This window comes from Peromyscus eremicus, chromosome 1 (genome assembly GCF_949786415.1).
Source record: "Peromyscus eremicus chromosome 1, PerEre_H2_v1, whole genome shotgun sequence".
NCBI lineage: Eukaryota > Metazoa > Chordata > Mammalia > Rodentia > Cricetidae > Peromyscus > Peromyscus eremicus.
In genome coordinates this window covers 195,698,649-195,714,610 of record NC_081416.1, presented here as the reverse complement: position 1 = coordinate 195,714,610, position 15,962 = coordinate 195,698,649, and the positions used below count along the sequence as shown (strand labels likewise).

At 38.8% G+C, this 15,962-nt stretch overlaps 1 protein-coding gene across 1 annotated transcript; it reads left to right on the top strand.

The window, feature by feature from the left end:
• Positions 1 to 14,675: 14,675 nt before the first annotated feature.
• Positions 14,676 to 15,641, top strand: LOC131904306 (vomeronasal type-1 receptor 4-like). Its single transcript, XM_059255402.1, has one exon. The coding sequence runs from the start codon at positions 14,700 to 14,702 to the stop codon at positions 15,639 to 15,641; it is 942 nt and encodes a 313-aa protein (XP_059111385.1). The 5' UTR covers positions 14,676 to 14,699.
• The last annotated feature ends 321 nt before the right edge of the window (positions 15,642 to 15,962 follow it).

The following is a 15,962-nucleotide window of genomic DNA, read 5'->3' as shown; positions in this document are numbered from 1 at the left end:
ATGTACTTGATGGCTCTGTGTTTAAGCTTCATCCATCTCGTGCTGCTGGGGCTGGTTGTGATTGCTTGAAAGCAGCTGAGGAGACACGTACGTGGTGCACAGGGAAACACCTTGGGGTACTAGAATAAAGTACACAACAAGTTCACATATAAAGTCATCCAGGAAAGATTTCAATCCAAATTCTGACACTATTTGTGGAATCCTTCTTGAGATAATAACCAAAAAGTTAGCAAAGATTAGGTGTTTTATAATCAGGTCTTTCAGCATCAAACACTTTTCAGTACATATCAAAATGAAATAATGAAGCAGAAGTGACCAGTTGCCCAGGATTCCTATGGCTGTCTGGGAGAAGAGGATCCCTACTGCTACATTCTCAGGAGTCATTCTTTCTCTATCGAGAAAAAAAAGGATATGGATAAATTACTGATATTAAAGAATCAAGGGGAGGAAGCTTGATACCTTATGTTAAGGAATATTTTCTGTTGAGATAAACAATATAAATTTTAAACACTGAAGGCTTGAAACTATCCTGCATTCTCAACTTTGGAAACTTCTATTCATCAATCAAAAGCCTTTCCTTGTGTAGGCCAAATATTCCTCTTTGTGTTGGTATTGCTCAGTCTTTTTTTTTCATTTTCTAATCTTTTAAAAAATATTTAAATTTATTTGTGTGTATGTGTGTGGGCATGTGTGTATGTAACCGTGTTTTTTAGTTCCTACAGAGATGAGAAGTGCCAGGCATTACAGGCTGTTGTGAGCCATCTGAAACAGATGTTGTGAACCAAAAGAAGTCTTCTACAAAACCAGCCAGTTATGAACTGCTGAGCCATCACTTCAGTCCCCTAGCACCTGGTATCTCCCTAGCCACATGATATCTTTTTCTATCATGATATCTCTTTCGTTGTTCTCCCACTCTGTCCCTGTTCCAGCTTGACCATCCCATTCCCTTATGTTCTCATCCACCCTCATCTACCCTCCATTGCCCCCCATCCCCATTTTACTCATGGATGTCTTATCTATTTCCCCTTCCTATGGTGATCCATGTGTCCAGCTTAGAGTCCTCCTTGTTAGTTAGCTTCTTTGGAGCTGTGGGTTGTAGTCTGGTTTTACTTCACCTTACATTTAGTATCCACTTATGAATGAGTACATACCATGTTTATATGTACTGCTGAGTCTGGGTTACCTCATTCAGGATGATATTTTCTAGTTCTATCCATTTGCCTGCAAATTTTATGATGTCATTGTTGTTGCTGCTGAGTAGTACTCCATTGTGTATATGCACTACATTATCTTTATCCATTCTTCAGTTGAGGGTTATCAAGGTGGCTTTCAGGTTCTGACTATTACAAATAATGCTGCTATGAACATAACTGAGCATGTATCCTTGTGGTAAGATTGAGCATTCCTTGGGTATATGCCCAAGAGTGGTATAGTTGGGTCTTGCGGTAGATTGATTCCCAATTTTCTGAGAAATCGCCATACTGATTCCAAACTGGCTATACAAATTTACACTTGCACCAACAGTGGAGGAGTGTTCCCCTTGCTCCACATCCTCTCCAACATAAACTGTCTGCAGTGCTTTCATTAGCCATTCTGACAGGTATAAGACGGTATCTCAGGGTGGTTTTATTTTGCATCTCCCTGATGACTAAAGATGCTGAGCAATTCCTTAAATGTCTTTCAGCCATTTGAAATTCGTCCATCGAGAATTCTCTGTTTAAGCTCTATAGCCCATTTTTTAATTGGATTGTTCGTTATCTTGATGTCTAGTTTCTTGAGTTCTTTATATATTTTGGAGATCAGCCCTCTGTAAGATGTGGGGTTGGTGATGATCTTTTCCCATTCTGTAGGCTGTCATTTGGTCTTATTGAGAGTGTACTTTGCTCTACAAAAGCTTCTCAGTTTCTGGAGGTCCCATTTATTAAATGTTGCTCTCAGTGTCTATGCTACTGGTGTTATATTTAGGAAGTGGTCTCCTGTACCAGTGTGTTCAAGGATACTTCATAGTTTCTCTTGTATCAGGTTCAGTGTAACTGGCTTTTTTTTCTATAAAATATAAACCATTTATCTTTTTTTAATTTTGCAATACAATTCAGTTCTACATTTCAGCCACAGATTCCCTTGCTCTCTCCCCTCAAGCCATCCTCACCTTCCCCCTAGCCCATCCCCCATTCCCACCTCCTCCAGGGCAAAGCCTCCCCTGTGGACTGAGATCAACCTGGTAGACTCAGTCCAGGCAGGTCCAGTCCTCTCCTCCCAGGCCAAGCCAAGCGACCCTGCATAGGCTCCAGGTTTCAAACAGCCAACTCATGCAATGAGCACAGGACCCGGTCCCACTGCCTGGATGCCTCCCAAACAGATCAAGCCAATCAACTGTCTCACCCATTCAGAGGGCCTGATCCAGTTGGGAACCCCTCAGCCATTGTTTTTATATTGAGGTCTTGGATAGACTGGGACTTGAGTTTTGTGCATGGTGATAGATATTGATCTATTTGCAATCTTCTGCAAGTTGACATTCAGTTATGCCAGCACCATTTGTTGAAGATGCTTTCTTTTTTCCATTGTACAGTTTTGGCTTCTTTTTCAAAAATGAGATGTGCATATGTGTTTGGATTAATATCAGGGTCTTTAGTTCTATTTCATTGGTCCATATATCTGTTTCTATGTTAATACCAAGCTGTTTTTTTTTATTACTATAGCTCTATTGTTTAGCTTGATGTCAGGGATAGTAATGCCTCCAGAGGTGGTTTTGTTGTGCAGTATTGTTTTAGCTATCCTGGGTTTCTTGTTTTTACAAATGAAGTTGAGTATTGTTCTTTCCAAGTCTGTGAAGAATTGTGTTGAGATTTTGATGGGGATTGCATTGAGTCTGTAGATTGCTTTTGGTATGACTGCCATTTTTACTATGTTGGTTTTACTATGACCATTGGAGATTTTTCCATTTTCTGATGTCTTCTTCAGTTTCTTTCTTCAGAACCTTAAAGTTCTTGTTATACAGGTCCTTGCTTAGTTAGGATTACCCCAAGTATTTTATATTATTCGTAGATATGTAAAGGGTAGTGTTTCTCTGATTTCTTTCTCAACCTGGTAATCATTTGTATATAGGAGAGCTACTGATTTTTTTGAGTTAATCTTGTATCCTGCCACATTACTGAAGGTGTTTGTCAGCTGTAGGAGTTCTCTCATAGAATTTTTGCGGTCACTTATGCATACTATCATATCTTCTGCAAGTAGAAAAATTTTGACTTCTTCTTTTCCAATTTGTATAACCTTGATCACCTTTTGTTGTCTTATTGCTCTAGAAAAACTTTGAGTACTATTTTGAATAGATATTGGGAGAGTGGACAGCCTTGTCTTGTTCCTGATTTTAGTGGAATCGCATTGAGTTTCTCTCCATTTAATTTTATAGTGGCTGTCTGCATGTTGTAAATTGCCTTTATTATGTTTAGGTATGTTTCTTGTATTCCTGATCTCTCCAAGATTTTTATCATGAAGGAGTACTGGATTTTGTCAAAGACTTTTTCAGCATCTAATGAGATGATCATGTGTTTTTTTCTTTCATTTTGTTTACATGGTGTTATATATTAACAGATTTTCATATGTTGAATCATCCTTGCATCTCTGGGATGAAGCTAACTTGGTCATAGTGGATAATTTTTTGATGTGTTCTTGGATTTAGTTTGCCAGTATTTTATTAAGTATTTTTGCTTCAATGTTTATGAGGGAGATTGGTCTGTAATTCTCTTTCTTTGTTGCATCTTTGTGTGGTACGGGTATCACTGTAACTATAGACTCATAAAAAAAGAGTTTAGTAATGTTCTTTCTGTTTCTATTGTGTTGAAAAATTTGAGGAGTATTGATATTAGTTCTTCTTTGAAATTCTTGTAGTATTCTGCACTGAAACCATCTGGCCATGGACTTTTTTTGACTGGGTGTCTTTTAATGACTGTTTCTATTCCCTTAGGGTTTGTAGGTCTATTTAAATTGTTTATCTGATCTTGATTTAATTTTGGTATGTGGCACCTATCCAGAAACATGGCCATTTCTTTTAGATTTTCAATTTTGTGGAGTACAGGTTTTGAAGCATGACATGATGATTCTCTGGATATCCTCATTGTCTGTTGTTATGTTTGTTTGGTTTCTTTATTATTAGAAACATGGTTTTACTGGGTAACCTTGAATGGCCAGGAACACAGGGAAATTATACATCCTCTGCTTCCAAAATGCTCAATTAATGATGCTGACAACTACAGAGTACTATTTATTTGAGTTTCTTAATCCGTACACAAGTTCTCATTTCACAATTTCTTTTATTCCACATTCACACCATTTTGAGCTTTGTTTTAAATTGAGAATTTCATGACTGAAACCAATTACAAGTACACTGCTGCCATAATGGCCAGTCATGTTCCTAAGAGCAGAGGCAGTGTGCATCTGTGGAGAAAATGTATGTGAGGGAGGATCAGATGAAGTTAGGCCCATGTGGTAAACAAAGGCTGGTCCCTTAAAGAAAGGCTGATTCTCCTTTAATGGCTTGAAGACTGGAAGACAACATTGTGGCCAGAGCTCATAAGAAACTAACTTTTTTTTCTCTAGCAACAGGGACTCAACATTGGAAACACTGTAAATAGTGACTTTAGAGAAAATAACCTGGGAATGCCAGGATGGCATCATTAGAGATGAGGGATAGAGAAATGAACCAACCTCCAGTCTGGGTACCCTGTACAAGCAGGTTGAGGGCAGGTTATCTGTCTTCTGAAGATTCATTGATAATGGTCATCTGATCTTCTCTAGAGGTCCATTTCTCCAACAGGGACAGGAAGCCTGTAATTGGTTTTTTCTTTACATTTTGGGGGACCAGCACCCACCTCCCATATAAATACACAGAGAATCATTGTTACTTATGATTGCTCAGCCTTAGTGTGGCTTATTTCAAGACAGCTTTTCTAACTGAAATTATCCCATTTCTTTTTAACTATATTTTGCTTCTGGGCTTTTTACTTTTCTTTATTCTATATATCTTTCTTGTCTTCTTACACACTGGCTGTCTGTGTAGCTGGCCCCTGGATTCCACCTCTCCATCTCCTTTTCTTGCTCCTCCTTCTTCTATAGAGCCTAGAAATCTCCTCCTATTTATTCTCTCTGCCTGGCAGCCATGCCTATCCCTCTTTACTGCTTAGCTGCCTTCCATTCAGCTCTTTATTAAAACAATCAGGTATTTTAGACAGGTCAAGCAACACAGCTTCACAGAGTTAAACAGATGCAGCATAAAAGAATGCAACACATCTTTGTATCAATAAACAAATATTTCACAGCATAAACAAATGGAACATATCTTAAACTAATATTCCACAACAAAAGCCCTCTTTTCTCAGAACATGTCCTCAAACAAGTCAAGAGGCCTTTGAAAAAAGGAAATCAGCAACAACTCTAGCACAAGAGAATGCAAGGATACTTTTGCAGATCCCACAAGATACATTCTTGGCAACATTCAGTAGGGAAGCTGGAAGGCAGAGGGGTGTCTTGTGGGGTTCCCTTCCTAAACACAGTTTCATAGGCTCTCTTATTTCCACAGGGCATGAAAACAGAGACTATGGCTACAACTCCTCTGCAATGCTGAAAGAAATGGCTGTGTTAGTAGTCTCATAAATGAGATGGATTCCCTTCTTGTTATCCAGAGAGGGCATTATCCTAAGCCTGAAAATGTGGGTGTTTCTTTTGGAATCCCTCAGGATGTCAGAAGAGCAAGTCAAAATACCTCTAGCTGTTAGAAGAATTACTCTGGGACACTGTGTACCAAAATCATGCGATAATCTCCACATATGCAGAGCAAAGGTCAAGACTCCAGCAAAACCTCAAAACTACAAATTTGAATAATGTCCCAAAATCTTCAAATATCCCTGTAAACTTTCAGCCCACCACAGAAGACACGGCAATGAGAGGCCATTTTGCTGTCCCATTTGTCAGAAAGGCTTCTATCCAGTCTCAGACTTCCTAGCTCATGAGGTCTGACATAACCCACAGAAGCCACAAGACCACCCTGAAAGCTCATGAGATGATTCACACAGGAGAGAAGCCCTACACCTGCTCCCTATGTAACCATAGCTTCCACCAGTCAGCCACATACACCATCACCTGAGGAAGTGCCACAAATCAGCCTGAATTGTGTACCCCCTCCCCCGAGGTTAGCAGGGCTCCAGCTCAGTTTCTCATCTGCAGATGAAGAAGCATGTAGCTTCTAAGTAGTACTTAGTCAATGAAGATGTACCTTTAACTTCTGGATTGTTCCTTCCATCTGTTGTCACTTCCAAGTGGCATGTGAGGGTAAAGAAGATGAGAGATTTGACAGTTTGGTCACTAAAGATTACCAAATGCCTAAATATTGGCTCTTATCTTAATTCTCATTAGTAAATAAATTGTGAGGTTTCTGTGTAACTCCTGTGTATTATGTTTCACGTGAGTATGCATGTGTCCTATGTGTTAGTGGGCCTCTGTACTATAGGGTTTTTGGGCCTTATGTTCTACCTTACTTGAGAGAGACTGTTTTGTTCTACAATTTGAATCCCAGTAGAGATCAGATTCTTAGAGATCCTCTTGTCTTCATTCTTCACACCTCTTAGGAGCTCATAGGACAGATGTCTCTGCCACTGGATCTGCCCTTCAAATTTTTTGTTTCACTTTATTTTATTTCATTTTATTTTTTGTGTGTGTGTGCCTAAGTGTATATATGTTTACATTTGTGAAGAATCCCTTGCATATCAGAAGGGTCATCAGATCCTCAGGATCTGGAATCACAAGCTCTTCTGAGCTGTCATATCTGAGCTTGAAACTGATCCTTGGTCATCTACAAAAGTAAGAATGGTTCTTACCCACTGAGCCTTCACTCCAATCCTTGGTACTGTGCTCTAATGTTGTTCATTGATACAAACTTTGGTCATCAGATTTCTACATCAAACATATTTATCTACTGAAATATTGTCCTATGTCTTGAGTGATTCTGCTTTGATGTGTTAATAGCCAATTCAGGTAGGCATTTTTCCTGACTGTCTTTGGGACCTCATAGTTTGGAGATGTTGATAGTATCTAGGATACAAGGTGATAGGGAAAGTCCCTCTTGGGGCAAGGCCATGCAGCTTGCCTCTATTTTAATAACAATGGGGATCTGTTCCTTCTGCATGCCTCTCTGCCATATGCTTTGTGCCCAAAGGACTGGCAGAAAAGTTCCCATTCTAATTTCTAATTGCTTCCTTGGAGTTGCCCATTTTATTTTCTTTTGTGACATGACCAAGGTATTTAAAAGTTACTTCAGACCCTTGTGGAAATGCTGTCATCATGGGTCTAGAAGTGATTTGAAAATCACCAATCTTCTGGGAAAGAGTACCAAGAGATCATGAACCTTTAAGTCAGGGCAAGTGTCCCATCCCAGTTATAGCAGAGTCTCACTTCTCAGGGCAACACCTACCATCATGGTGTCACCGAGCACTAAGGTGAGTGACCAGAGAATAGGCACACCAAGAACTAAAGACATTAGAAAGCACGCCTTGGAGAAGCCATGCTTATGCTATTGGATAAGTTTTATTTTCCAACTAAGTGCCTCTCTTAATCATACTTGTACTTAAAAATATTAAAAAATTCTTTCAACAGCTCTGCTAAAAGAAAAGAGAGAAGGAGGTGAGGAAGGAAAGAAGACAGAAAGAAAGGAAGGAAGAAAGGAGGGAAGAAAGGAAAGAAGGAAGAAAAAAGACAGAAGGTAGGAACGAATATAAGGAAATAGGTGGGGTAGGGGAAACTCTGGTATTGGGTCAGGAACAGGGAATTTGAATGGATTTTTGGATGAAACTGGGGCTACTTATAACTCAGGGCAGAGTCAACTGTCGCCAGTCCTCCCCAAAGTGCGTGAACCTTGCTCTTCCCATGAGCTGGTACTGAGTCTCTCATAGTAGAAATATCTTAGTAAAATATCTCCTAGTGATATCACCTCATTTTCATCTGTCTAGCTTCACTTGGTCGCCTTTGTCTCTATCTCTCCTCTATGGCTCTGGCTCCATCTCCATCTTTCTCACCTTCTCTCTATCACTTTCTACATGTCGCTTCCTAAGTTTTAGATTTTAAAGGGAAGATTTAGTTGGATTCTTCTTTTTGTTTACTAATGATACTGGGAATCACAACCAGGGCCTTGCACCAACAGGAAAAGCCATGAGCTGCATCCCCATCTCATCCTAAATAGCTTGAAGTACTTTTAATATTTTCATTCCTATTATGAATCATTTTATATACTTCTGGAAAATGCTATATTCTATTTTTGTGTCTAAATAGCTTTATTTAGGAATGGGTGGAATAGAACATTGATACTGGTAATTAAAATTTTTATCTATGATAGAATTATAGGATAGTTTTCTACTAGGAAAGATGAATTTTTTGGAAGCTTGAAGAGTTAAAAATTAAATGAATTACAAGTAAGAAATAGATGCATACGAGGAGTATGCTTTATTTCTTGGTATTTCAGCTATTCTTAAACATGAAAGATGTTTCCATGACTCTATTTCTATGTTCTATTTCTAACAACCCCAAATTGGTTGTTAGAAGCTTCCAGCTCATGTGTTATCTGCAAGAACATAAAGGTATAGTACTCTGGTCATATGAAGAATTAGGCCTCTTCCCCTCTGGGAAATACACACAGGTGTGTTTGGCTTTCTATATTCCTGTTATCTTAGTCCCTGTCTACAATTTCAGAAGCTATCATATATCTGTCTCATGTCAGGGAATTCATTAATTAATGAATCCCAAACCAAAATAACAGCATCAAAAGTCTATCATATTGTATACCTATCAAATACTTTTCTAATTCTTCCTTCTAGACAAAAATGCAAGTTTATCAATATGACCTCAAGCTTTGTATCAATAAACAATGAGCCCAAGTCAGTGTCATCTTAAATGACTGTCATCCCTGCAGCTGTGTAGCACACAACATTGCAAGAATTTCTCATTTATTGACCACAGTGCCCTTACTTTTTAAGTTAAAATCAAGTTTTAACTACAAACATTTATCATATTAACTATTGTCAGTTTATAGTCCAGTCATTTGAAAAAATAATCCTATTGTTCTGCAGCTGATTTCCAGAACATTTCATCACAAGCTTAAAACTCGAGGCAGAGCCAGGCGGATCTCTGTGAGTTTGAGGCCAGCCTGGGCTACCAAGTGAGTTCCAGGAAAGGCGCAAAGCTACACAGAGAAACCCTGTCTCGAAAAAACAAAAAAAAACAAAAAAAAACAACAAACAAACTTAAAACTCTGTGCCCAAGAAACAAACACTCATCACCTTCTGTTTGCATCCCTGTCAATCATCACTCTAATATCTTTTACATTTTCATCCCTTGATTCAGTGACTGTTGGGAAGGAATATGCACATCACACAGCATGCATGTGTGGAGATTAGAAGATGTTTGGCAAGTTGGTACTCACCTTTCATCATGTGGTTTGGTTTTTAAAATTTTAATTAGCAAACATAGTACTTGATATCATTATGGCATTTTCAAGCAAATTTATTGATTATTCTCTTCCACTTTTCTTGTCCATTCCCCCAAAACACCCTTCCACCTCCCTATACCTTTGTAATTCTTTTCACTTTAATGACAAATTTGTCCTATTTCCTCCCCCTTGACTCCTCAATACCACTTTCTTCTGCATCTTTTGATCTCCTTTCTGGAAGCATATCCTATAAACACATACTCTCAACACTTCCATACATGTGGACATTGTTATCCATGTCCCTCTTTGAGAAAGAACATTTAGTTTTTGTTTTCCTGTGTCTCTGTCACCTTCTTGACTTCCTTGTAAGTTTTTCCTGAGTATTTCATGGTTTCATTCTTCTTTACAGATAAACAAAATTCCACTGTGTGTGTGTGTATATATATATATATATGTGTATATATATATATATATATATATATATATATATATATATATATATATATATATATATATATATAACTTCCATATCTACCGATGTATATCTAGGATGGACATCATTTCCTTGTTATTTTGAATAATGCAGCAGTTTACTTGGATTTACAAACTTCTCTCAAGTAAGACATAGAGTCCTTTGTGTGTATGCTCAGAAATTATACAGCTGGGTTACATAGTAATTCTACTTTTAGTATATTGAGAAAGCTTTTATTTAATTCTATAATAAACTTAATACATTCTATCCGACCAGTATAGAATGTAGAATTCATTTCCCACATTGTCAGTCTTTGTTGTTTTGTATTCTCTTGATGTTAATCATTCTAAGGGTTGCAATGGAGTCTCAAAGTACTTGCAGTTTGAATTTTCCTGATAGCTAAATATGTTGAAGGCTTTTAAAAATCATTTACTCTCATATGCGTCTTCTCACTGCCCATTTCATTAACCAGATTGATGACTGGAAAGTTTGTGAAGAGACTGTTCATTCTTTATTTTACTTTATACATTCTAGTTTAAAAAGCTCCTTAGTGAAATACAGAAGTCAATGACTCTCTCCCATTCTGTAGGATGTATCACCCTTCAGCTGGTAGTTTTCTTTAATGTGAAGAATGTTTCTAATTTCATGCAGTTCCACTCCTTAATTTTTGGTGCATTTCCTGTGCTATTGGGCCTTGTTGCCACTACCTACATCTTGTATTACTAACATTTTCCTGAGAGTTTTAGTATTTCAAATTTGAATAATAAAACATTAATTTCTATACACTGTAAGGCTATATAGAGATATTGCTATACTTATGTGATGAATATTCATTTTATGCAAAGCCATTCAAGATCAGAAAGTCTGAGCACTTAGCTACACAAAAAAAAATGGTCAAGAAAGAAGTGATTGTATCTTCCTGAGATTCTTCCTAAGAACTGCTGAGACTCAGCAGGGCAATGGTGGGGAATGCCAGACCTCTCATTTATCCTTCTTACTCAACACTTGGTAACGATTTATAAATTTTGTTGAAGAAAACCAATACTAATTTGTAAATCTTCTACAACATTCTATGTTCTTATAGAGTAGACACAAGGGATCTTATTTCACCGTGTGCTCGGCAGCTTTAACTCCTGCTTTTGTTTATGTTTATTTTTTTTGCTTAATACCTGTTTGTACTGCATGTGATGATAGCTCATTGCAACTTGGATTTGCATCACCTCATTGTATTCCCTTAATTAATGGTGGTGTTGAGCCTCATTTTGCACACATTATGGACATTTTTTAATTGTTCATAGGAAATTTATCCAGGGATGAAATCCATCTCTTATTTGTTTTATATTTAAGATTTTTCCAACTTAGTTTTAAATACTCTTTTTAGGGTAGAGAGATGAGTCAGTGTTTCAGAGTGCATACTGCTCTTACTTTGAATCTGAGTCCAGTTACTAGCTCCTACTGGTGGCTCATAACCATCTACAAATCCAGCTGTGGGAGAACCCATGCCTCTGGCCCCTGCTAGGATTCACTTTCATATGCAACCACCACCAGCACACACACACACACACACACACACACACACACACACACACACACACACACAATTAACACTAAAATATATCTCAAAATAAAATATTCTTTATATTCTGAATATTTAACCCCTCATTCTAAAAATGATTTTCCTTATTTTCTCATGTATTTCTTGATGAATTTTGAGTTTTGGTCATGTGAATTTCAGAAATTATGGCATGTTTTAAAAATTCTATCTTTGAAAATTGACCCTAAATCACTGTGTTTGGTCAAAAGCAATGAAAACATTAGACTTTGGGGGTGGGATTTTTGAGACAAAGTTTCACTTTGTGTAGCACTTGCTGTCCTGGAACTAACTCTGTAGACCAGGTGAGCCCCAAATTTATATGTATGTCTGCCTCAATCTCTTTATTACTATTTTGAAAGTTATGTGGTACATCATCCAGTGAAAACACTAATCTTTAGTAAACATATCAAAACTTTCCGTTTAAAGAGTGCAGATATGTCCTTCAATAAAGAACAAAGTTTTAGAAATTCTTCTTCAATGAGAGAGCTATGTAAATACAGTAAATGGATACATATATTATTTTAGCTAACATCTTGAAATAATTCACATTCATAATGTATTTCCAGGTTCTATTGACCATAATATTTTTTTCTTTTCTCCCTTTTTTTAATTAAGAGATTTTCTATTCATTTTATATATCAACCACAGATTCCCCTGTAATCCTTCCTCCCACGCCCAACCTTCTCCTGCAACCCACCCCCCATTCCCACCTCCTCTAAGGTAATGTCTCCCATGGGGAGTCAGCAGTGCCTGGTACATTCAGTTGAAGCAGGTCCAAGCCCCTCATCCCTGCACCAAGGCTGCACTATGTGTCTCAGCATAGGCCCTAGGTTCCAAAAAGCCAGCTCATGAACTAGGGACAGATCCCGTTCCCACTCTCTGGGGACCCCCTGAACAGTTTAAGCTAAACAACTGTCTCGGTCATCCAGAGGGCCCAGTACAGTACCATGGGGGCTCCTCAGCTATTGGTCCATAGTTCATGTGATTCCACTAGTTTGGCTAGTTGTCTCTGTACTTTTTCCAATTATGGTCTCGAAATCTCTTGCTCATAGAATCTCTCCTCTCTCTCATCGATTGGATTGCTGGAGCTCCTCCTGTGACCTGGCCATGGATCTCTGCATCTGCTTCCATCACTCACTGGGTGAGGTGCTGTGGGAAGTTCTGTATGGCAAATGTGTTGCTAATTAGTCGATAAATAAAACACTGATTGGCCGTTGGCTAGGCAGGAAGTATAGGCGGGGCAAAGAGGAGAATAAAGCTGGGAAGTGGAAGGCTGAGTGAGAGAGACACTGCCAGCCACCACGATGAGAAACAGTTTGTGAAGATGCCGGTAAGCCACGAGCCATGTGGCAAGGTATAGATTAATAGAAATGGATTAATTTAAGCTGTAAGAACAGTTAGCAAGAAGCCTGCCACAGCCATACAGTTTGTAACCAATTTAAGTCTCTGTGTTTACTTGGTCGGGTTTGAGCGGCTGTGGGACTGGCAGGTGATAGAGATTTGTCCTGACTGTGGGCCAGGCAGGAAATCTCTAGCAACAAATGGCATCCAACGTGGTGGCAAGAGTTTCCACCTAAAAACTGAAAAAAAAAAAAAAAAGATTCTAAAATGGAGCTAAAAACAGTTCCTAATTGTCTCTCTCAAATGAGCAGCAGCTGCAGGTTTGAGCTACTTGTGGGTTCCTAGCGTGTGTGCTCGACCTGCAGTATGGCGGGAATGAGTCCTCTGCAAGTGGCACATTAAGCTGCGTGGTGGATTTAGCCTTTATTAGTACAAAACAAAAAAGGTTTCTGGGCTACATGCTGCTTGGCTAAAAGCATAGACCCCCGATAGCTCCCAGAGCTGGTGGTAAACGTAGCCAGCAGCCACAGCTGCTGCAGTTTAAGGCAAGAGATTCACAATAAGACAGATTCAGATGTAATAGTTTACAATGTGTGTAAAATATACGTAGGCTTGAAAGAGACGAAAAAGGTGATATATACAGTTATATAAACAAATACATAGTTTTAAAAAATAAAGTCTTTAAAGAGACAGTAAAGGTAGTATAAAAAATAAGCCATGTGAAAATGGATATTACACAGAGAATCTGGATTGTGTTGTCTTTGGGATTCTTAACTGCAGAGAGATATTTGATTGTAAAGGAAGCTGAGTTAAACCAATATGCATATTTTAAAGATATCTTGACTTCAAAATTTGGATATAAGGATATGTTGCTTTGGAAAAGAGTCTCTTTTGTTTCCACAGAAAGCCAGAGGCTATGGATTTGTTCAAGATTAAGATACATCAGGTTTGACCAGCCAAGACCACCTGAAAGGTCTCCAATGACACCATGGCCCAGATGATCCAACATCCAGAATGGTTTGAAGGCATCTGGCTCAGACGATACAGACTCATGGACTATTCCATAATTCTAAAATTTTCTTTGTTTCCCCATAAGATACAGCGCCCCCTTCCAGCAGGAAGTAGTAAGAGAAGCTACGCCCAAATTCCCAAATTATATGTAATTTTACTTTGTTAAGGCTAAAACCTTCCTTTTTGAAAAAAAAAAAAGGGGGGGGGGAAGTGCTGTGGGAAGTTCTGTATGGCAAATGTGTTGCTAATTAGTCGATAAATAAAACACTGATTGGCCGTTGGCTAGGCAGGAAGTATAGGCGGGGCAAAGAGGAGAATAAAGCTGGGAAGTGGAAGGCTGAGTGAGAGAGACACTGCCAGCCGCCACGATGAGAAACAGCTTGTGAAGATGCCGGTAAGCCACGAGCCATGTGGCAAGGTATAGATTAATAGAAATGGATTAATTTAAGCTGTAAGAACAGTTAGCAAGAAGCCTGCCACGGCCATACAGTTTTTAACCAATTTAAGTCTCTGTGTTTACTTGGTCGGGTTTGAGCGGCTGTGGGACTGGCAGGTGATAGAGATTTGTCCTGACTGTGGGCCAGGCAGGAAATCTCTAGCTACAGTGAGGGTTCCATGATGACAGTTAGGGTATTCAGCCATCTGATCATCAGAGTAGGTCAACTGAGGCACCCTCTCGACCATTGCCAGTAGTCTATGGTGGAGTCGTCTTTGTGGATTCCTGGGGACCTCCCTAGTACTCTGCTTCTCCCTATTCCCATGGTGCCTTCATTTATCAGACCATAATAAACTTATTTACAATTTTAATAGGAATGAAAATGGCTTCTGACAACTTGGCAATAGGAATTTTCCTCTTTTCCCAGATTACAGTAGGAGTGCTTGGAAATTCCTCAATACTATTTTATTATCTCATTTTGATAGTCACTGGAAAGCATTTAATGCCAAAAGATCTGATTATACAGCACTTGACGTTCGCCAACTGCTTGTCTATCATCTTAAGAGGCATTCCACGGACAATGTCAGATTTTGGATTTAAGTATTTTCTAGATGATGTTGGATGTAAATTGATAGTGTATATTTACCGCATAACAAGGGGGATGTCCCTGTATGCCATGTGCCTACTAAGTTGCTTCCAAGTGATCACAATAAACCCCAGCAACTCCTGGTGGATCACTCTTAAACACAGAGCCACAAAGTATATTGGTCCCTCCTGCTCACTAGGCTGGCTTGTGCACCTGCTTCTAAACTTCTTGACTCCAACTAGAGTGTCAGGCCCTATTTACAACAAAAATGCAACTAGCAGGATGAATTATGGGTACTGCTCATGGTTTGCTTCTGTCAATGTGGCTACAGCACTTTATATGTTCTTACTGTGCTTCTCTGATGGCCTGTGTCTGGGTCTCATGACCTGTTCAAGTGTCTCCATGGTGAGTCTCCTCTACAGACATAAAAGACAAGTCAAGCATATTCACAGTTCTCAACACTTTCTGAAAGTCTCACCTGAGGACAGAGCCACCCAAACTATTCTCACCCTAGTGTGCGTATTCATCATGTCTTACTCATTCTCATCCATTGTGGTCATCTTCACAACCTACTCCAAAGGTTCTGTGCCATGGGGAGTAAGTGTTTTTCTATTTCTAGAAATATGCTTTCCCATAGTTTGCCCCTTTGTTCTCATCAGCAACATCAAGTCTAGTTCCAGCATATTTTTACCCTGCTGTGGTAAGAGAAAGCTTCTCCCAAGTTTGACATGACCCCTCTTATCTCCCTTTGTTTATATATTGGCATATTCTTTTATCTGTTGTAGAATGCCAAGACTCCAGATTAGAAATATCAAGCATCTTCCTGCCTCCATCTCCTTCAGCAAATCCTCCTGGTGTGGGCCACAACAACTGTCAATAACACTCAAGTCCATGTAGATCAAAGGCCTCAACTTAAAATGTGATACAATGAATCTGACAGCATAGAAAAACTCATTCATATAGGGACAACTTCCTGAACAGACCATGTATAGTGCAAGTACTAACATCACCAATTAATAACTGGGACCTCATGAAGCTGAAAATCTTCTGTAA